At 40.3% G+C, this 24,159-nt stretch overlaps 1 protein-coding gene across 11 annotated transcripts in view; it reads right to left on the minus strand.

The window, feature by feature from the left end:
* Nucleotides 1-24,159, minus strand: part of ABI1 (abl interactor 1) — an 84,071-nt gene that overhangs the window by 2,871 nt on the left and 57,041 nt on the right. The window contains exons 4-10 of one of the 11 annotated variants that reach the window (XM_064444841.1): nt 16,815-16,829; nt 15,986-16,086; nt 12,428-12,568; nt 10,119-10,219; nt 8,825-8,905; nt 7,002-7,178; nt 4,062-4,148 (exon numbers count right to left, since the gene is read on the minus strand). In XM_064444841.1, coding sequence (XP_064300911.1) covers nt 4,062-4,148; nt 7,002-7,178; nt 8,825-8,905; nt 10,119-10,219; nt 12,428-12,568; nt 15,986-16,086; nt 16,815-16,829 — 703 coding nt within the window. The remainder of the gene's footprint in view (nt 1-4,061; nt 4,149-7,001; nt 7,179-8,824; nt 8,906-10,118; nt 10,220-12,427; nt 12,569-15,985; nt 16,087-16,814; nt 16,830-24,159) is intronic. The other 10 variants (XM_064444834.1, XM_064444835.1, XM_064444839.1 and 7 more) reach the window with 10 other exon arrangements.

The following is a 24,159-nucleotide window of genomic DNA, read 5'->3' on the forward strand; positions in this document are numbered from 1 at the left end:
ATACCATGCACTGATTAGAAACAGAGGCTCTGTATTAACAGCTACAACATACAACTACATTTGTTATTAGTGGTCAAATCTATGTATAAATGCTACTAGAGTCAAAGCACATGCTGCAGGGCATAAGCTGAACACCAGCAGAAAGGAAAGCTTCCTGCTCCGCCGTCCATGCGCTGAGGGGCTAGCTGCAGCGGTTAGCTATGGGAGGACTCCGAGTGGCACCCTCTGAGCCAGGCAGCAACAGGCCTCTGGACTGGACCAGCAGCTTGATTATTTTTTAACAAATCCTTTGTCTATAACGATCACTTTAATTTATGTCTGAACACTGCTTCTTTGGATTCCTTTTCTCTCAGAGCTAGCATTAAGGGGACAAAAAGATCTGGTGTGGATCATAAAAAAAAGGGAAGAGGCTAGTGTTTAAGATTTAACCAGGTAAGAGAATGCCAACTAATCCTTCTGCAGAAGAAAAGCTTTGTACTGATCCTTATCTTGCAGACTAGCTTGTGTGTGTGCACATATCCAGGATTCAATTAATAATGTAAAACTACAACAGGCAGCTGCTGCTCTTGGGGAAAAAGTGCTCAAGGAATTAAGTGTATAATCCAAAATGTCAAATCCCTGCCCTGAGATTCTCCAATCAGCACCATTACAAGTCGCTTTGGGAAAGGGAAAAAGAGAAAGGCATTATGGTACAAATCACTCTGAAAAACAGTTCATCAAATTAGTTTTCAGTAATGTTCGCAGCAGCTGGCAGCAAAGGAGAGAGAGCAAGACATCAAGTCACTTATCCTATTCCTTAGGAACTGTGGTCCAGTACACATGGACCTAGGTGTAAGCAGTACGAAGCCAGAAGTTACTGAAAGGAAGCTACGGTCACTAAACTCAACTTTGTTATATAGCAATACAGATTTAATTACAAGGGATTTGGGAGTCTGTGCATTGAAAAAACAGGCTGAAAACCACTGCTCTAGAAGGGGTTTGACTGCAAGGAGCCATCAGGCTGTGCATGTGCTCCAGAACATGTAGCTCCAGCACACTACACTAATTTTGAGAAGAAAGCCAAGCTGCAGGGCAAGGAAAGAACACTGAGTTACAATGGCACTGGAGATTAGAAATAAGGTTTATGTTTGCTTTAATGCTCTTTACTTTTGCCTGGCCACTTCTCCAGCAGTGACTAACTTCAGCTCTTCAGCCACATGCCCCTGACACGGGGCTTGAGCACAGCTCCCACGTCCTGGCTCAGTCAGAGCACTGTGCAGGTATAGGCGAAGCCAAATCTGCTGCTGCATGGGGGCAGAAGCTGCCTCAGCCCTGCCACCCAGCCCATTCTCTACCCCTTGAAAAGCTAATGCTGTTCTTCACCTGTGAGCCCAGCTCCTCTTCAACTTGACCAGTTGAGCTGTATAGCTACCCCACAGCTCTCTCCAGCAGTAAGACTGGCTGCCACTGTGTTAGTAATTCGTCTCCCATACATAAGCCCATTTATGTCACTTGGAGACAGGCTAACAAAGTCTTTGGCTAAGTGAACGCTTGTCTTGCCTGTGTTACTGAAAGCACTCACAGGCAGGCTTCATTAATCCACTACAGACACATGACAACACTGTTTATGAATGGATTGGGTTTGTGCAGTAGTTTCAGCACAGCTTTCACAAAATGTATTTCTCCCCTTAACTTCCATCTGCAGCCATGAAAAAAACAAAAAACAAACAGTATTGAAACAACAATCCTTTGAGATCTTGAGAAATCCTTACCTTACTAAATGCAAAAAGTTGTATTTATTCAACAGTGAAGTTGCTTATTTGAAAAGAAGAAAAGAGGGCAGGAAATGCAAGTGTGAAAGCACCAACACATACCCTGACTGTGTTCTGCAGTGCAGAAACTGCATGCTTTATGTGAAACATTTAAGACAATTCAACTTCACATTTAAACAAGGAGAGAGAATGGAACAGAAAATTAGACAAGTGCCAGCCCATGGAAGTATCCCCCCCGCCACGTCTTGGATTTTAACCTAGACTTTTCCTGGTTCAGAACTTAAAGCAGGCAGACTCTAGAATAGCATTACTTTTCCTGGGGGTAGGGGCAGAGGAAGCGTACAGAAAACCACACTAAATGAGAAAGGGTAAAAGGATCAGTATTTACGCAGCTCAAAATTGAGACACCTTCTCTTGTATGTATTCACACCCCTGTTCTTTAAATGGGGACAAGCAGATTCCTTTTGAAAGGATGGGGTGTGACAGTACAGCGATTTACATCCAATCAGCTGTCCCTGGGCACTGGACACAAAACCTCTCTGAAGGAAATACCCATAGTTTGGGCACAGGGCGCAGGAAAAAAGAATAGGTGTTGCATAGCTTCTTTCAGAGGACAAGGACAGAGGGCTTCGAAGTCCACAGAGCAGAGGACGTTGCTGTCCAAACCCAGAGGTCTTTATGATAAGGAAAAGGCAAGCCTTCAACATCTCCCTAACTCCACTCCCCTGTAGACTTACTGCAGAAAATGAGGCAGATGAAAGTCTAGCACACAATGCCAAAAGTCAACAACAGCCTCTACAGCCAGTTTTGCGGCGCATATGCGCAGACTGCCACACGCTCCCCTGCCTCCGAAACGAGGCAGCAGCAGCTCAAAGCCATACTCGTTATATGACTTTCAAACCCAAGGGAGTGTTAAAAGAAAGAAAATAAAAAGAACAATTCCTAAGACCAGATTTCAAGCTTCAGCTATTTTTGCTGCAATCTCATTCACAAGTCAGCTTGCTTTTTGTTGCACACACGAATAAGTCTGTCCGTTTCACCTCTGCTCTCCCGAGGGCTGTGTTATCTCCAGGAGGACAATACTTGGAACAATTCAGAAGCAGGTGTCAATTTTCTCAAGTTTATCTGCAAGTGAAGACATTCTGTAACCTTTATCTTCAGTAGGTTTACCTCTACACTTCGAATTTTGGAAAGGTTTGTCAACAGAATGTTGTGGCATACTATTCTACATCAACATGATTCTTATTATTTACCTAGCACAACACCGAAATACCCTTCTTTTGAACGAGAACCAGAGAGATGCCTCCTATCTCTAGGGGAATGCTCAGAACATGACCACTTGAAAGCTCTAATGAGAAGCTGAACAGCAGTGCTAGTCAGATCTGGGGGCCCCTAAATGTATGCTGGAGCTACGTCGCTACTGTGTAGTAGTAGCCCCTGAGATGCTAGCAGACTTCGCTATGGCTCCCAAACACTTTAAAAACATTTTATACTTACTTCATGCCCTATCTACATTGCATTCATTCTGCTGTTTACAGAACGGCACTGTAATCCTACAGCAAAGATGTCCCCAGATCAGGCAAATGGCTTTACACCTGCACTAGCATTTGGGACAGTAACACTGACCTGAAATGAATCAAACGGTAATGGTAAAAGCAGAGTTACCAGCATAAAACACCTTGCAGCACAGGTCATAGTCAGGGAGCACATCTCCTGCAAACCTAACAAGCAGAGCTATGCTGCAAGAAGCTCAGTAGGGAAACTTGGCTAAAGAACACAAAAAAATGGATAATGAAAGGCTGACGAGAGGGGAAATACCTTACAAGCTCCTTTGTAATGGCATTAGAACATAAGACTGCACATTTTCAATTGACCGTACATCTTCCTGAAAACTACTAGAGTATGAGAGTCAATGGTTACACAGTACATATTTTGACAGTCCACATAAGCCTTTCTAATAAAAACTAATCAATTATCCCTAGTGAAAAAGCCTCAGGCAGGATGATTCAACATCAAATTAATATTTTTCGTTAAGATACATGTCTATATTCACACCAAGCAGATGCCACATATTTCACACTGTATTTCCATAATAAATTTGCAGTTCAGAACTTAAATGGGTCATTAATAAAAATGCACGTTATAGAATATTGAAGAGTGTGCCCTTCAGCTCCAATAGCATATTGACACTAGAATGCAAGATGGTATTAGCTTCTGGAAAAGGAAACAAAATAGAGTCTGACTTGCCAGCCATGCATGCTAGAAGAAAGTAGGCTCTACCCTTTAACAGCTCAGCTTGTCCAAACTTACTGTTTTCCTGCACCCTGGCCACGAAGCCTGTGAGAGGTATCTGTGGAGTCAACTGGGGCATAGGGGGAGGGGGTGGAGCAATAGAAACTGGTAGCAACACACACACACACACACCATATTGGGGAAAGTCAAACAGACAAAAGGGGGACAAAAAAAAAAGGAAACAAACAAAAGCAGCCATCAGTAACGAGGACCACAAAACAAAGTATGTAAAGAACAACAAGAACACATACACAGAAGAGCCTCCTTCAAGCTTGTGTTTCCAACACGGCTGAGTTTCTGGTTAGCCAATTGAGGATCAAAAAAGCAAAGCATGCCCCTCTGTTTAGCTGAACAAAAAGCTGAGCACAGGCTGTGTGTCTGGAAGCTCACAGGGTACGTGTTTGAAGGGACTTGCTCTGCTTCACTTGGCGAGCACACAGAACCAAGCTTTTCATCTTGCTGCCAAATAAGGATTACTCAAATTTAGGAGTTATTTTTTAAAAGTATGGTACTAGAAGTAGAGGTGATGTTTTGCAGGATTCTGGACTCCTCCTCCAAAATAAGAGTAGAGCACTACATCAAGTGCAGCGAAGCAGCACTGACCCAGGGCAAAGACAACTACTTTACAAGGGAAACAATGCTGCAACATCAATACTTAATGTTCATACAGAGCAACTCCTGTAATTTTGTTTCTGCTGGGGTGGGGGACACTGGGTTGGCTTACTATATTTTTGTTTTACATAGAAAAAGGGACCTTGTTGCTTGTTGGTAGGATAACCAGGTGGGTTTAGAGCAGAATGGAGCTTTATTTTGAATTACTAAGTCTTCTGTGGTTAGAGGCACTCGGCAACCTAAGAGGCTGGCAAAGGCTTCAACAGCTACAACTGGCCATGCTAGTGCACAGAGCTCCCCCGGAAGCATTTGCAAGCTCATCTTCGCTGACCTATGCACCTCTTTGGTGAGTAATGAGATATGAGACACACGGCACCAGCGCCCAGAGATGCTGGGCTGACACCCAAGATGTTCAACTCTTCCTTCTGCAAGTAGGAAGGAGGCATGGTAGCAGAAGCATGCCATTCAAAGTATCACCTCTGGCAGGACGTCTCCCCGTGAAGCAGGGGGAAAGAAAAAAAGGAAAAATCCAACAAAACATCAACTCATTTGTTTATACCGTGCCCCTTCACAGTGGAATTTCTCTTGCATTGAAGCAAAGAAATTCCTGTGAAGGTGGGAATTCAGCAGGGTAATATAGTTGGAACCAAATTTGAAAGAGGTTCTATGCTATACTTCAAGTAAGGAACAGTTTTAAATAAAGCCATAACTAAGATTAATGTTTGATGAATAAAAATGGAGCATTTAGTTCATTACAAAACCAATAACCAAATAAACTGTATGGGAGAAATGATCAATAAAAAAGGGAGAACAAACAGATTTCTCACAAAATTGAAGTAAATGTCTAAGAAAAACAGAGTATTTGTTAGCATGAAAAGTAAAACCTCAAGGAAACATGGGACCTGGATTTAATGTCAAGACAGCATTAATTTTTTTTAAAAAATCACCAGTGATAGAAACAGAGGAAAACAGTTTGAAGTAGAAAAACACACCCATCAAAATACTGTTTAAAAAATGCTGACAATCAGTATTTTGAAAACACCAGAGAGGCTAGATTAAGGAACAGCACCTGCATTTGAGCAAAAAATTGCTTTGGACAAATGTAAATGTTCAGAAACAGTGGTGTGCATAGCATTTAAGACAACTGAACTACTTCCAGAAGTAAAGCCCTGTTTATTCAAGAGAACGCAACTGTTCAAACAGGAAGGAGTTTCTGTTGTTATGGTGAATTAATTTGGGGGAACAAAAGTGCAAAGGAAAATAAAGGGCCAGTATGAGTGAGAGAGTGGGAGGAAAATCAGGATTGAAAAAAAAAGGATAGGTACTGTCTGAATATAAAAAAGCTTTCTGATAGACATAACACTTCTAAACCACTGAGAAAGCTCTTCACCTCAGTGCCTCAAATATTTTATATGCATTCTTTCCTTAAGTACACAACAGCAAACACTGGTCCAAAGTGATCTTCAGCCCAAACATCAACATTTCTTTTTGAAAGAAATATCACTCTGAAGTTTAAAGAGTTGGCATGCTGAAAAACACCACCAGAGACCATTAGAGGACTATCACTCCACGTGTATCTGGTCAAAATCTATGGAAATGGCAAGGAAGAAGTTTCATCATAGAAACAGCTTTCTACCAACACTCACATAGATCCTTATTTTGCAGATCCTCTGCAATGAACCTTGTTTGCCCTGTTGGGTAGGTAGGCAGGAGGCTGCTGACTGAAATGTGCTAACTTGCCCACAGCATCCATCCCTTCCCTCATTCATTTCCACCTAATACTACTACCAGTGTGGAAGCACAGAGGAGTCTGATAAAAAGAGAGAGGCTGAGCTCTTCTTTAACAGTCAAGCTTAAAACTAAGAACAAAGGAGAAACACAGAATCAGGAGAGGATTTGGGAAAGAGACAGAGAGGAACTGTGTAATGGGGAAAGTTTGATACATGAGCACTGTGCTCTGACAGCACTCTCTTGCCACTAGCCCAGTAGTGGAGGGACCGTACTACAACCATATTAGGTCTCCTGCAAAATAAAATCTGGTTTTAGTTTATGTTCTCCAAGCACACCTGAAATGCTAAGGATAATGTGCCTATAATTAGATAGGCAATCATAATAATTTCCTGTCATGAGTAACAGCAAACAAGTCAGAGGGGAAAACAGTATAATTGCATATAGCGCAATCACTGTACAACTTCAACATGGTTTTTCTTGTTTGTTTTTCCTTCTATTTTAGGAGAGAAAGCAGTAATTTGATTGATGCTCTTCATAAATGAATTAAAATGCCATGCATGCTTTTACAATCATTTTGCTCAAAACAGTTTGTGATTTCGGAGCTCAGAAGCTTACTTGAATTTTGAGAATAGAGAGGCCCGCCATTAACATGAGGTTGAGCAGAAAATGGGGCAGTCACAGAAGGATTCCGTCTGTATCCACCAGAAGATGTTGAAGAAGTGGTAGAGTTGTGTCGCGAGATTTGCCTGGTCATTGTGCCATACTGGGAACCAGGAGCTGAACCCGGAGCAGCTGAAAAGCATTAGCCAGAGGAACCAAGGAAAAGACTTAAGCAGAGCATTACTTGTGACAGAACGCAGAAAACAGAAAAAAGCCCAGAACATGGGAAATACTTGATTACAGGTCTCCAATAACTTAAGACCAGTGACAGGAGATTAACAGAAAACAAACATCCCTGTTATAATTAATAATAAGAAAAAACATACAGCACATAAACCAACATTCATATAAAGGGCATTTGAGAAATGCTGAGAACTACTTTGAGAGACTGGATTGGACAGGAAAATTGAGTCAGCTTCCAACTCCTAAGCATATCTCAATTATTCTACATGCAATACCCTTTATTAAAAAGCACACAGAAAAAAATTCACATTGTGCTCAAAGCAAATGTTTTCCATGGTGAACCAGAACTTGTCTCCAATCTAATATAAAAAGACACTCTAACAAAACAGCAAAACAAATGTCATGAGCTTCGGACACTTGGCACATTTAATTGATCATATTTGCTAGTTGTGCTTTTAAATTGATGGAATTTGCACTAACAAATCAGAATCGCCATTGCCAGCTGACAGAAAGCCATGTCACTCACTCTTCAGGATGAACATCCATTTTTACCTTCCACATGCTTGCTGCACAAATTTCAAGGTTAATAAAACAATTTAAGTTCTCTTTTGGATTAACCTCTGACAGAGAGAGAAAACAATCACACCTTGCAAACTAATGAATCTCACACGTTGAGGTCACATGGATCAATGCAATTTTTAAATGCAAAAATTGTTTTGCAATAAAATTTTTTGTGCTTTTACATACATATGTATATATCTTATATAAATATATATAAATATATACAAAAATGCACAGACACACAAATATATACACAAACAGTGTGCGATCAGAAGTTTGCAGTCCTGTAACACTATCCAAAGTCACTTTCACTTAACACTTCAGTAAGGGAAAGTGCAAAGGGTTATGTGGGTCAAAGCCTCCAAAGCTAGTTGCATAACACAATCAATTAATTTTGTCATCAGTCACGTGATAAGAAAGGGTGGGGTATTTTCTCCTGCCTGTTTTAAAAAGCACTACTTTTAGATCCCATCCTAACAGCTCTATGTAATGCTTGAAGCAGTTTTTCAAGAACTGTTAGTTTGTATCAAGTATTCCAGTTTGCCACCCGCCTGTAGCACTACAGAATCAAACTGAAGCCACTGTGACAGACACTTCTGCTTTTCAGTCACTGTACACCCACTTGGTAAAATACATACATCACCTTACACATCAGCTACGGTTTTTAACCAGAATGCAACTGTTGCAGCTTCATTTCTGCTGCAGGAGTGATATTCATTTGGAGTTCTTTGGAGGTTTGGAGTTCTTATACGTCAGACTAACTGGATCTTAGCTTTATTGGGAAGAGAGATTTCAAGCAACTGGCAGCCTTTTCCCCACACCTTGTGCATTTACCTTCAGAGGCTTTAACCACAGGAAATTAGTGATTAATTTGTTTAAAATTAAACAAAAAAAAATCCCAGAACTGATTTTTACTTTAAAATCATGTAGACCCCACTACAGAAGAAAAAACACCCTCACTAATCCATTAGGAAGAGATGATTATTGATTATGCAGCGTGACTGCAATCACTTCAGCATTGACACAAGGCTCACCTATCAGACTGCCCATCGGGAGAGGTGGTGGCAGTGGTGGTGCTGGCGGGGCTCCAGGAGGAGGAGGAACAGAAATGTATGCTAATAAAATAGTTTATATTCCCAATTAGGCCGTGTTTGTTTTTTTTTTTTAAAAAAAGCACCAAATAAGAAACCATGGGCACTTGTTAGGCTTCCCAGATAAATACAGAAATTCAACTTCAGTCAACTGATACAAACTCAGGCCCTGATCCTACACACAGGATTCTACATCTGTAGACCTTTATTCCCATTGATTTTTATGGGATGCCAAATGACAATAAGGTTTCATGTCTATTTGTACCACTGCAGGATCAGAAACACCTGGGAAAGGAAAGTGTACATGTGCATAAGAAAGTGAAGACTTAAATCTCTCTTCCTTAGATGACAAGAGGTGCAATAGCAAAATTACATAACACCAAAACACCGCTGTTTTCTTGTCCAAGTTAGCTTTATGTGCTTACAAAGCACACAGATAATAAGTGACTGAGTTGGTTTATTACCAAGATAATAATCCTTCTGGCTTATAATAAAGAAGGATCCTACACATTCTCACCATTCATCGTTCTTAAAGACATGAATGTCCCTTAAAGACAAGCAAGTATGCTTTCGCTGCTGAGAGACCCTGCACAGTTCTCTTATTGCAGTGCTGTCTTATACACACTAGTTCTCCTGCCTCTCTTAATGATCTCCATCATAGCTTAGCAACTTCAGACTGTAATAGTAGCATACACAACACTGGCAGATAAGTCTGAATACTACTACTAGCAGTGTTTTTGTAGGTCATCATCTGTGTTTTATCTAAAGTAAAGACTTCTATTTAATTTAAAAAATTATGTATATACCATAATTGGCAGATGGTAAAGTCAGTAGGCTATTTCAGAAGACAATATTTCCTATCAAACATGTACACAGTTGCTGCTGCTTCTCAAGGGCATCCAGAAACACCAAATTGTAGATAGACATTTTAAAATATACTTAAGCTTTAAAAGGATACACCTCTTCCCTTCTATCCCCTCCCCAACTTGATTATCTTGTAAAAACATGGACTGACAAAAGTGTTTTAACCATCCCCTATTCTATAAGCGATTGTTCTGCAAGTACTTTTGGTAAAGAATCAAAAGTTTAGATGTCCCTCAGCCCTCATAAGAGATTTCTTGACTCGGACTGTGCTTCAGGACGGTTTCTACCCCATCATATTCAGTCAAAACCCTTCTGCGAATACAAGCAACTGACATTACAAGCCTTAAGTTAACATGGGAAGAGTCCCACATACCTGGTCCAATGGTTGGCGGTGAAGGTGTAGGCACAGCAATGGGAATGCCAATACTGCTGCTTCCACTATTCTCCCGACTGCCACTTCCTCCACTACTACCGCTACAAAAAGAAACCCACGAGTATTAGCACAGCATTTCCTACAAAGGCCTATCAACAGTCACACTTCTTGTGCGAGCTCTGCTAGCCTAACTCAATTACATACTGTTGAAAAATCCCCTATAAAATGCCTCTGTCTCTACCTTTAATTGCATATAGCTCATCAGGTCTGGATGCATTACAGTCCTAATAAATGGAATTAGCTAAGCTGATAAACATCACCATGCATACAATGTCTAATTAAATGCTTTAAAAAATAGAAAGGTAAGCAACCATACCAGTTCTAGGTAATGGAGTAACAACTGTAGAAATAGGTCAGGGGCCTTGTAATAATTGAAAGAAATAAGCTGGGGCTGGAAGAGTTCATGCCTAAACTATAAATAATTATTTAAGATTATTTATGCTGTCGGCTGAAGGAACATTTCCTCATCTCAGAGCAGAAGTTTAGATTGAGAATGTTTTAACTGAGAATGGCCACAATAAACCACTTTTGGTGGGGGTGTGGCGTGAGTTATGGTGTGGATAATTTTCTGTATCACTGCCCACCTGCACGTGCCCACATTTTTTGTGTGCAAGAAGTTTGTTTCTAAGATAGTCTGAAAGGTAACAGTACAGCAGGTAACAATTTGTCTAAGTACCGTTATGTGGTATACAAATTAGAGGTCAGCAATACAGATTTTTACAGAACATACTTTTAGTGAACTAGTGGATAACATTTCTACACATGCCTTTGGAGGCCATAACACTTTTTTCACTGAGGGAGCTGAAAAAGAACAAAGATTCAGGTGGAATCTGTCCTTATTCTTATCCAAGAGCTCTCCTTAGGCCAAGGCTTCAATTTACATGGATTAAATGGATAATATAAAGGGAGCTAAGTAGTCAAGATGTTTTGAAGCCAAAACACCACTTTAACCCACCCATGCTAATTAAAGAGTACTCAGTGATGTTATAGCTTATTTACCATTCCTGGGTAGCTACAGATCAGTGCTGTCAGGAGTCAAGCACAAATCATTCAAATATATCTTAGAAAAATAAGACTGTTACAAAAAAGAAAGTCAGTGATCTGAAATGGAAGCTAAGATAATTCCTTCAAAATTAGTGTTCTGTCTGCTGAAGACCTTGATCTTGTCACCATGGTTGCAGCTGAATTTCTAACTGCAGTCTACATAAAAGATGATCTTGTGAGACAAGAGTAGAGAGCATTTACAGTAGCCAACTAAACAGATTAACAAGATCATCACTGCAGCCAGATTTAGAAGGTATTTCATTCTGACAGTATTTCATGATCAACTGTGTCCAAAATACTCTCTTAACCCCCGTTAGTGACCTACGATGTTTAATGGCCTACTGGGAGTTAAAAAAAAATTGAGAGAAGTTCTCTAAAAAGTAAGCTAATGTCTTACTTCTAGCTACATTGAATTCTTCTGTTTTTTCCCTGCAGTTTGAAGCCTATGATAAAAAATCAAAGTGAAAAAACTGGATTCACTCAAGAGGCTCAGAGAAAGACCTAGCTTTGCAATTCAAGAAAAAAATTACATTAAAAAAAAAAAGGGTCCACTTGGAACACACTTCTCCCCAAAACACACTCTACTCTCATAAAAGGTCTTAAGCATGTGGAAACAACTGGCTGATGCTAATATATGCTCTGTGAATAGGTTTTATTTTCTACTTCTATCATGCTGGCACTAATTATGAGCATTAAGTATTAGCCAAAAGAAAGCAATCAGCTTGTTCAGACTACCTTCATCACACAGTTTCTAATCAACAGAAATTTCCCTTTGCAATTAGTGGTCTTGAACAGAAAAAGGAAAAAAAAAGCCTAAGTGTATTTTAGGCTAAGGTTAATAATGCAGTTTTAAACCCATTAGGACCCATCACTACCCTACCTTGCAACTGCATAAATTTTGAAGTTTTGCTTATTTTTGAGAAACAAATACCATAGAACAAAATAAACTGATTATATGAAATGAGGCCTGTGGTTATGGAAGTAAGTTGCTAGATACAATGAGACTTCTGTAAAGTATGAAGACACTTCTGTGTGTTAGAGAAGTCAATAATACAGTGAAGTTCTGTTAATGCAGACTGGTAGAATAACTCACCTTTTGCCTTTCAACAAAAAGCCAACAGGCATGAAGTTTCAAAGCTTTTCTGTGACTTTAGAAAGCATCAGCATGCCAGGCAGGAAAGAGTTACAGTGAGAAAACACTCTACCTGTGTGTTCTTGGTCTCTGGTTCAAGGAAGCCGTCCTTCCTGGACTGTGCTGACTGCCCAGTCTAGCAGGACTGGTCATATAATCATTGGGGACTGTTGGCGGTTTGACTGGCTCCAGGGTTTTGTAAGGAGTATTTCGTCTGGTCAACGAAAAAAGATTTGAAGACAGAAAGATAAAGGATCAGATGATCAAAAGAATAAATGACATAGTGAAGCCATGTGTGTTCTTCAGTTTTCACGAGAGATCGCTGCACAGTGACCCACATTACAGTATATTAAACAAATTCTACTGGGCAGGGTAGGCAGATCACATTCAGCTCTCTAAAGTGCTCTTACGTAGGTAGATCCATAAAAGTTAGCCTACAGCACAAACTGATAAAAAAAGCCTAAACTACATTTATCACCCAAAAATACATTCTTTGAACTACATAACATACAATAGTTACAGCTGCGTAATATTCCAGGGTTACCTTTCAGTTTGTCATGCACGACAAACTTTTCAACAGTAACAATTTCCTCTTTCCCCTCCAAATGCTTAACTGTCCTAAAAGCATTCTTGGCTAAAGGTATTCACCTCATTAAGGCAGGAGTAAGGCTGAAAGATTCACAGAACAAGATACATTTGCAATCACCATTGCTCTTCCTAGTAGCATTGTTTCACATAATAATCAAGCAATCTCATATCACTTAAGCAGATCTTAAAGTGCTTCACAGATGAGCTTCATTGACTCCATTTTGCAGCCCAAGAAAGAAAAGCCCAGAGACTTCCAAGGTCACCTAGCAGACTGCATCAAGTCTGAAATATAACACAGATCTTTCGTGATCTATTTACCAGACCCATTACTGCCTTAAAAATAGTGTTTATTGTACTGAATTGCAGAGCTCTTCAGTTCTCACCAGTAACTAAGAGATCCCTTGCAAGACGTGGAATTTGGCAATGTACCAGCTAAACAAAAACAAAAATACTAAACTACTGGCATTTAATCATTTGTTCAATTACTGGTTATAACTGAGTTGGTAAGTTATGTGGCTTCCTGGTATTTTAAGAAACTTATTGACTTCCTTTTTATAATACGGAATGAACAGTACTAAATTTTAACTACAACATTTTATTACTAAAGCCTCTCGAAGAGAAAAGCGGAAATACCATAATTGTTTGCATGCACTGTAATGTTTGTAGATTAGTTTGTCTATATAAAGAACTCCAAGTGATTTTAATATGCAGACTGCCACCACCTATAGATCTGCCAAAAGGGATCAGTCGTGGGAAAAATAAAGAAACTTTGTATTCCAGAAAGAGCTCTAAATACCTCCAAACAAATAAGCAGGGAAGATTTGAAATGCACTTCCAACAGAAATAACCTTGAAAATTCATGTTCTAAAATATTCTACCTCGGAATGCACTGGCAATAGGAACTACTACACCGCTCTGTAGTACTATTTATTTTGCCTGTATAATTTAAAAATACTGTCAAAAAGCAAACCCTGACTACATCCTCACGTTCAGCCACGCCTCAAGTTTCCTCTTTGCTCTTCTCAGCGTCATGAGAGAACTCAAACTCCCAAGCACCAGTGAAGTAAAAAATAATTTCTTTCCATCACTCAAGTCCAATCCTTCCCTTTGCTTTTCTGCCAACCTTACACAGAGGAAAACACTATTTCCTGACACTGCCCAGCACTCCCCATATCACTGTCCCCTGGCGCTTCAGTGCAGTGCTGATGCCCATTGCCACCAGGGAGAGCTACAGTGAGTCCAAAGCCTTGCTCTGCTCCAGGACCCTCAAAAGGCACGACTGCAACTACTCCCTCCATCCAGCTCCAGCAATTCATACTCAATCTCCTGTGGTGCTTCCAACCTGAGCATCCAAGGTTTTCTACAGCCTCTCCCTGGTCTGGTGAAGAGACCCCTGCTTCTTACAGCCCCTTTCCCTTTTCAGCCTGAGCGATTCCTCCCCAGCATATTCCTTCAGACAGTCCTGCCTTGGAGGGACAAGCTGCACAATAGGCAGCATGTACTTAAAGGCCCGTGTTACACACCACGCTCATCCTGATTTTACACGCTTATCTCTGTTTTCTGGATCAAAGAGTGAAGAGTAATATCCTTGTGGTTTCTAGCAATTTTTCTGCATATATTAGGGAAACAGTCATGCCTATGATATTTCATGCTTTGGCAGAACGCGGCTGCTCAATACAAGAGATGTACTTCCTGAACAAGAAGGGCAGATAGAAATCTGTTATGAACCCACATAATTCCTCCCCCTCAGCCAACTGCTGCCTCTTGTCAAGCTCATCTGGAAATGACGTTCAGCTGATTAATCTTTATCAGGCATCAGCTAAGGCAACCAAACAGTTCTGGCTTGTTCAGGGGGGAGCATTAGAGCAAGGCAGCTAACCAGTACATCAACACTGCTGTTTCACTAGCAAACGTCCAAGAGGACATGAAAGCACTACCCAGCTTCCCAGGGCTGATAAACAACTCTTTCTCAGCTGGGATAAGAGAGGCAATTGGAATACTGATTGCATGCCCTTAGGCAATGGGAATTTTCACAAAACATGCCGAAGAAGCCTCTAGGGTAATTTCTCTGCAGAATAAACAACAAACACTGCCATCATGAAGCAGCAAAGCATCAAATCAGGATTAAAAAAAAAATAATCATTAAGTCTTCAGCAAAAGGAATTGCTGCTCCTAATTTTCCTTGGATATTGCTCCTGATACCCATCCTGTTCCATCTCATTATTTGTCATTTTTCCAGCTTCCCAGACAGCACACCTGAAGCCAACAGAACCATGCCAGCCAGCTTTACAGTGCCTCAGTCCCGACAGCACAAAGGAAAGACAGAGTGACAAATAGGTAGGTCTTGTTTAGGATGTCTTTTGGAAGATATTGCATCAACCAAACCATATGGCACGTGCTCTGAGCTTCTGAAGTATTCATGTTTTGGTGCCTAACAAAAGCTACTTGCTGGCACACCAAGATAAGCAAATTTCACTCCCCACAGGCCCACAACAGCAAAACAGATGCTACGGCAAGGAACTCTGGTCACAGTGGGACTCAGAAATAGCAAAATCCTTCCTTATTTAAGCATAAAAATAAAAATGTGCAAGCCTGTGAGAATCAATGTGTTCACTGTGCCATGAACTTTGCTTAGATGATGCAACAAATATGGCACCAACGGCCATTTCGTACCTCTTATAATATTGAGAAATGAGTAGACAAAAACTTTGACAATGAAGTCTTTCCTCCACTAAATTTAAAACCTTATTTATATTCTTTTGCATTACTAAGGATTTCTCCCTCAAAATTGGGAATAACAATAGCTTCCTCATTTACCCATATCTATAATAAATCCATCTCCCATGAAAAAACATTCTTTCAAAAGGTCATAATGAAAATCAGAGGTAGTGCAGCTGAAAGGGTTTATACAGACAAAGTAATTGTATTTTTTGCTAAATGCGATCAGAATTGCCATCTATCCACATACTTAAGAAACACCAATGCCGGCACAATTTAAAAACTTTCTATTTCACAGGCAGGACCAAGCAATCTTCATTCTTACCCCAGAGTTCCCCGGCCTGACATGGGAGGACTTGGTGGTTTTTGTGTAGGCGGATTTGTTCTTGACAAGGTGCCAGTTCTTGCAGGCTGGTTATTTCCATGCTGAAATAAGGGAAAACATGATTTTATTTTTATAACAGAGCAGCTCTATTATTGACAGCTTGGTTTTTTTTTTAAGTGTAAGAATATGAAGTGAGAATTCCCAGACAGCTGTCAAACAGCAAGTTTTCAGCTACACGCAAGACAGACACCAGAAATACAAAAAGTCTAAATACAAGCTTAATGTTATTTTTGCTATTAATTTACAACAGACATCAGAAAGGTAGGCAATTGACAGGTTCATGCACAAACCTCTTATATCCTCTTTTTTTTTAACGGGAAGCCACATTTGTGTTCATCTCCATTCAGGTATTAATAATTTAAATCAAACTCTAACACTGACAGTACAATACAGTCAGCATGGGCCCAGAATTTCTCAATTTGCCCCTGCTATTTGACTAGCAGAGTCATTCCGGTTGTCTGGGAAGTCTCCTGCAAAAAATGTAAGTGGAGGGAGTCAAGGCATCTACTGAATTCAGAGCGAAGCACTACACGTGTTAGAGAAATTAATGTATCTATGTATAAATGCAGATGTCAATGTATCACAGATACATTGACACACGCTAAACGCTGTAAATAAAAAAATCAAGTATAGCGTGTTTAATCTAAATATCCTATGGAAAGCAGAGGAGAGCATAAGAGAGCGCTAGTTTTCAGTTTTAATGGCTCTGCAGCCTCTACTATCAGTCACATGAGGCACTGTGGGTCAAAGGAGAAATAACACTTCTTACCTTGGCTTTTAGCCACTTAACGTTGGCAAAAAAAGGGGGGAAAAGGTAGAAATTAATGGCAGATCCATCACAACTGATAGGACAGGTTAAACTACAGATAATCACATTTTTAAAATATCATTTGTCTACTGATAATTAGCTACATCCCAGTACACTAAAAGAGATTTTACTGGCTCACTTAGCCATTGAAAATTCTGTTTCTGATTAAGTGACCATAGGAGAAACACTTGTGTCAAAATTAAGTTTAGCTAGGCTTTGCCAGATTTGTTTGCCAGGCTCCTCATGGGCGGTAAAGGGTTGAAAAGCTCTTTGCTGACCATTCAAGTCCAAACCCAAATCAATGCTATTTCAGTGGCAACATGCACTTAAGAATTCATTCACAAAACCACAGTTTCAGCTATATGGCGCAGAATAGACTTGCCTGTTGTTTTGACACTTAACCTTCATGTGTTTTGAAGAAATCCTAGCTGCTGCATTGAATGGTAAATAAAGAAAAGGGAGTTGTCAAACAGGATGAGCAGCAGCACCTTTCACCTCTGTTTTATTGATTGAAATCTGATTCAAGCCAGCACAGTGCTGGCTGCTCAAAACTGTATTGGCAGTGCCCTAATTATTGTTATTCTGAAATTTTAGCTCTTAGAACCAAGTCATTATATGATACCACTATATCACTTTTACAGCCTCCATGATTGCAGAGGGGAAAAAAACATTATGAAAACTTGGCCTCATAAGAAAACTAATATAAAATTTTAAATAAATTCAAGCTGAGTTCTCTAATTTTATTTGGGGAGAGGGGGAAGACTTATGGTTTTGAATGGGGAAAAGGGTTAGTTTCACCAATTTAAGAAAACCAACCAAACACAAAACCCCCAAAACATAAAATAATCCCAGTGCTATTTTTGATGATGTTTGGAAATAAACTGTCACTTCCAGAACAAGCCTCCTAATGGACAGCTTTTCAAACTGCCATTTGTACCGTCATCTTCTCCTCCTCCTCCAAGAAACAAAGACGAGTTTAGAGGCATCCATGAACTCAGAAAAAAATATTAAAACATGCTATACAGCAACGTGCTTCTGTGAGATTTCTGACAGGGTCTGCAAAACCACTGAAAAACAGCTGGGGTTTACAAATCAGAAGAGGTCGAAAGCCACTGTCCTTAAGTTATTCATATTACACAGACAGAAACACAAAACCCACTCCAAATTCAAATGAAAAAGTTTAGCTGTGGTAAGTCAATTTGAAGGTCACCCTGTTCACTCCCAGTCCAAGCAGAGGTTCATCAGCAGAGTGGCAGAATTAAGGCATTTAAACCACTCTGTCCCCACATACTTATTTCATAGAATCATAGAATGGTTTGGGTTGGAAGGGACCTTTAGAGGTCATCTAGTCCAACGAAGGCTCAATTTCCAGGATGCCAGTGCAGTCTTCCAAGTATTATATTTTTAAAACAGGCTTCTAGCAATGAAATTTGCTTTCCCCTCTCACAGGAGTATGTGACCCTTCCCCTTTCTCCCCCAGTTGCCAAGGGCAATAGCATAGCACAAGGCATTTTTTAAAAGAGACCCATAGATTGAAACCTTTTAAAGGCTTAAAAGGAAGGGTGGCATGGTTTCTTACCCAGGCTCTACTACTGAATTTGCCTGCCTCAAAAATATAAAATCAAAAAGCTTCCTCTCTTTCCTTCCCTTATGCAGTGTTACTCAGCACTTATCGCGAGTCTTTCCACCTCCTCAATCACTGTTACATTCTGCCTCTGCTGCAGCGACAATATGAATATCAACATCTAGCAATGATTCAGGAACCTTCATCTTATTTCAAACATTTCTACTGCTAAGTACTGTATAGCATACTAAACATATATCTGAAGTCCAAAAGCTCTTGACCTTTATTCCTGTCTACCTCTACATCAGGCGAGTTTCATCTCTTTTGCTACCAGTTGAACAATATACAGTCAGATACACACACTTCTTTAAAACTAAAAAGCTCTGTACCTGTTCCCTCTGTTACTGTCAGTATAAACAAGAGTCATATGGGCAGGAAAACACAGAAGGAAGGAACACAAAGGGAACAGGGATTCTTACGGGAGAGGAGCTCCTGATCCAAAAGACAGAAGTAAGGGAAGAAAGCAAATGAACTAAAGCGAGATGACCATATGGCTATTTAATCACAGTTAATAATTTAATTAATTAGGAGGAGACATTTTCTTGTATTTATTGGCTGAGCTTATGAGATCAAACTTGCTGCACTTCTTGGTCTGAAAACCAAATGTAATACTTTCTAAGCAATTAAAAATTGCTTGAAACTGGGAACAGTTTAAGCAGCAGGGTCTAGACTCATCACGATTTTAAGAAAAATGGGAAAAAAAGGCAGCAGAAAACCAATAGGAAAGCATGTAAGTATTTAACATATCTTCAAGCACCTCTCTGCAAATGCCTCTAGACCAGCCAACCAGTTGGCAGAACATGACCATCACCAACTGCCTGATCAGTACTGAGAAGGTCAGAGTCCTGAAGAAAGGAATTGCAGGGCATGAGGAAGAGAAGCAGCAGTATGCATAAGGTTCACAGCTTTAAGAGGAAAGAGACTGTTCTGAGAGAGATAGATAAAATAAAAGATAGGACGTGCAAAAGGAAGAAAGCATAGTCAAATAAAGAGCAGCACTGACAACTCCTGCAGAAGCTGTAAGGAGCACAACTCCCTTCTCCTCCCTCTAGTTGTATTACTGTACACACAGGAGAGTTTTCAGCCAGATACCAGCATCCTGGGTGATGTACACATCAGAACAAAAACACAGCGTGTAGGCTTGCTGGGGATGCTTGTGATGCCAAGGCAGAGAACTAGACAGATCAGGATGTTCCCAGAAATAAGACAGCATAGTAAGCAGCAGTATTGGTTGGGGTTTCTTGAAAGCATCGTAGCAGAGAAATGTTCTAAAGAAGCAAGCAGAACAATTTTTCCTTCCCAGGGAAAACACACCAAACATGTAGCAGTCTTGGGTAAAGTTTTAAGGATTGTCACAAAATTAAGAGAAAGAAACTACAGTCTCAGGCTCAAGAAATAGGAGTCAACCTCGCTGCATTTCCAAAAGATTACAGCTAGGGCAGTAGCACATCCGCAGGGTTTTGTCAGTGTGGAAGAGCAGGCTGGCTGAGGACTGAGAGCCAGCAGAGGGCTGGCAAGGTGTAATGCAATTAAGGCAATGGGCAAAGCAGGTGTTTGTAACAGCCATGCAAGGCATTTATCAAAGCCAGAAGCGAGGCTGCTTCTGTAACTGATGCCAGGAATTCAGAGCACCTGGACTGAGAATTTTAGCTGTTGGTTTGGACATGACAAGCAATGTTTTGGGAGAGTCAGGCATTGACGGTAAGTACCAAATAAGACGCTTACTTGCTTAAGGCAACTATTTCAGCGATTCCAGTGTGTTCGGTTCTGGTAGTCTAAACAGTACAAAAATACCTGCCAACAAAGGCAGTACTACAGGTTTCCGTAGCTGAGGCTAAAGAGACAAGACCGAGAACGGCATGAAAGGGCAGGATATGAGGCAATCAGAAGTATCTACTAGTAGCCAAAGGGTGTCCAGGCATTTGAGGGACTGCCGGCTGGCCTCAGGAGGCAGCCATCTAACTGTTTTTAAGTTTCCATGCCAAGTAACAAGTCGTGGAGGAACATTAGTCATGATCCAGGGAACCAGAAAGCTATTATTTGAGTTATAAACTGTGTTTAGAAAACCAGAGCTAGGGACATTGCACACAAGTCATTTATATGAGCAAAGGTATCTATAAGCACAGAAATACAAAGGCCACTTGCACACAGGAGCAAAATCCTTATCACACTGATGTCCGGCAAATTTCTCCTGCACGTTTCAGCTATGAACTCTCCAATTTTGGATTACAGTAACTTCAAATCTCCGTGCGGGTTCATTGTACTCCCCTGCTGTACATTACTCACTACTTCTCCAAATCCTGAATTTAAAGAGCCAATGTCACTCTATATCCCGCCATACCTAGGATCACTGAAAGCCATCATTAAAGACCATCCAGTATAAATGCTGATCAATGGAAACAAACACTGCACCAGTCTAAACTGGATTAATACTGAGTGTCTGGCAAACTCAGAACTTTAATATGTATACTTTGTAAAAGCAATAACCAGCCTTAGACCCATTACCTTTGACCAGTAATCACAGTCATCAGCTGCAATAGAAAAAAACCATATGACTGCTCTTGATGACTCTTTGGTCAACCTCCCCTTTTACTTAAAGAGGCATTTCCTTTATTAGTTCAGGAAGAATTATTTGAGACATCCCTACAGAAAGGCAGCTGGCCATAAGACCTTTTGAAGTGCTATAATGCACCTGCAGCTAGGCAATTCAATTGCCCTACAGGCATCCTCATAGATTTTTGCACAAGATTGTCTCCTGTCTCATCAGTGGAACAGTTTTGGAGTACCACAGGATGACACAGTCAGAGCAGGAAAAGCAGCTGGAAGGGTACTTGTACACAAATGTATGGGATGGCTGAGAAAAGGATACAGTAAAGCATCAAGCCTAGACCATGGTTTCCTTACAGAAACCAAGATATGGACTTAGGGAAAATGTGTAATCGTAGATGCTTTTCAGAAGGCAGACTGTACGTGGGTGTCAGACTCTCAGGGTAACACACTTCTGCCACCAGTTCTGTGCAGTTTTAAAGAAATCATTTCTGTGTCTCAATTTCCTTATCAGAATGGGTCAAAGCCTGTTTTTGTTCTTTATTTCCTTAAAATCTCTTATAAGGCAGATTATTTTGAGAAATCATAGGTTCCAAATCAATTCTTCTTTCAAAATTGAATGAGCAGGTAAGTCTCTCTCCAGTGACATTTTACCTTTATCTTTTAACTGTAACCTCTCCCAGTATTATTTGCCACCTAGTAATTACATAGTCTTCTGTTAACTGTAACCAGCCAGATGTAGCCTCTCCTTTTTTTTGCTTCCAAACTGAGCAGCCAAAAATTTTCAAGTCATATTTGAAATTAAGATGTTTTTACATATTAAACTGCTATTAACATACAAAAACCTGCTTGAGGATGATAGACAATGTTCCTTCAGCACTCAGTGGTCTTGTTCAGAGAAAGATACCTAGATTCTTGCCTTTAAATACTTCACGCTTTTTGAATCCTTTGAGTTAGTAACTTTGAAACTAGCTAAAATACAATAAGGTTAATGTAAAAAAAATTCTTTTCAAAATTAGAAAATAAACAGACCTCACAGTTTTGAGTTTTCTTTGCAAACAGAAAGGCTTGAAACCTACGCTGTATCAAATGACAATACACACACTTCTGAATTTCCACCAGCCCTCTGAAAACCATACAGCGTCAACACTCACAACAGAGTCATTAGAGTTGGCAACAGGAAGTGTTACTTTTTCCCCCCCGAGAAGCAGTTTTTACCCCACAGCAATATTTACTGTTTGGCCATGACCCCAGAGGGATGATGTGACATCAATGATGTTGGCAATATGACATCCTTTGAAGCGTGAGTGTCTGACAGAGGCTAATACAGGGACAAAGGCAGCAGAGGCAGAGTTCAAGATCCCTGTCTCACTTTGTTTTTATTACACTGAATTATTTAATAGTCATTATGAGTGGCTAGCACATAAAAGGTCTTATCCTAGCGGGGAAGCAGGCATGATTAGGTAGCCTTCCACCCTCCCATCAGAACCTCATCTTCATTTTTGTTTGCACCGACACAGATGTAAGCATGAGGACTGCAGGTGAGTAGGGCAGGCTGAGAATCATAACAAGGATTAGAGCAAGGCTCCCTTCTCTAAGCTTAGTATTTGGTAAGTTTTGTCCCAATCCCTACTACTTTAAGGGAGTCCTTCCAAATTCCATTTGCTTGAGAGATTTCTGAATGCTTAACTCCTATTTGACTTCCTGGGCTAGAAAGCTCTTACAGTTTTAATGCACTAAAATGCAAATGTTTTACAGTGATGAAATGCTGGATTTTTTCTTAAAGTTGAAATGTGATTAATCTTCATATACAATTCAAGTTTGGTTTTGAAGAACTATTAGATCCATAAAACAAACTCGATCCAATTACAGCTATTAGGCATTTCAATTTAGGATGTATTAAACATTTTATCTGGCTTTAGCATAAGGCATCATTTCTATTTCCTACTTAGTTGCCATTTTGCAAATTGCTGCAATTCCACCTGCCTCCTATTTTGGGAAAAAAAATTTATAATAAATTCAAAGGCCAACTTCAGGGCTTTTAAGGCAGCTTCCAAGCTTCCTCCTCCTTCTCCCCCCTCTTAAACTGAGGATTTTCTGTATGAGTAACTGTATTTGACCTATTTATTTGCTGGCACACTACTTTTTTTTTTTCTTCCTTTCACAAAAGAAGGGGAAGAGAAAGAAGGAAATGTTAAAGTAGCCTCTGCCTAATAATTTTAAACCAAGCTCTACACAGGAAGGTAGGCTTTCACATCATGACAGTCACTCTTATTTACTAAGAATGACTTCAGCTACATTCCCCTATCCCCAGAGGGTGACAGCTGAGCAACTACTTAACAGACTGGCAAAAATGCTTGCCTGTGTATTTGTTGAAGCCATCTACACATAATGTGTGTTGCAAGGGAAAGCCTCCTCACTAGCAAACCAACTTTAAAAGCCCTCCTGATTTTGACTGATGCTAGCCTTTGCTTCACAGGCATGTGTATGAAGAAAAAAAAAGAAAAAGCAACTTCTTTTGGAGACTTTGTATCTACCCCTGCAAAGGGAAGGGGCAGGGAGTGGAGCAGCTGGGGCAGCTTAGGACTGCTAAGGAGCTTTCAGGCCAACGGAGAAAGCACCTCTGTGATTCCAGGATGCTCTACAAAAGCTTTTCTACCAAGAAGCTGCTGGAGGAGGAAACAACACTGCCTTACAAGGAGGTGTCAACCATTAGGGAGGAAATCTGCTATAAGAGCAGCTGCTTACCATCACTGCCACACTGACCCTCATCACCTGCCCCCACAAAAATTGCTGCATGCATGTGAGACGGGGGGGGATGTGTAGAGCCCTTTGCCTTGCTCCAAGCATAGGCATCTGCTTTTGCATCCCTTCTACACAGCCACGAGAAGCATCAGACACACACAAAGAAAATGAGCAGTGAGTATGTGTAAGATGTGCTTCTGTATTTGCTCAGATGGAAAGTGTACTAGGGAAGACGGTATTTACTGAGGATTACGCATCTTCCTATTTTTTTTAAATTCTGTGAAACAGTATTTTTATTTACACTTTTTATATAAAACAATTCAGGACCACCCCCTAAAATACACCCCATATTTTAATGACAGGATCAGTATTTCATGAAATAAATAAAAG

The sequence above is a fragment of the Phalacrocorax carbo genome, chromosome 2, assembly GCF_963921805.1.
Source record: "Phalacrocorax carbo chromosome 2, bPhaCar2.1, whole genome shotgun sequence".
NCBI classification, from domain to species: Eukaryota; Metazoa; Chordata; class Aves; order Suliformes; family Phalacrocoracidae; genus Phalacrocorax; species Phalacrocorax carbo.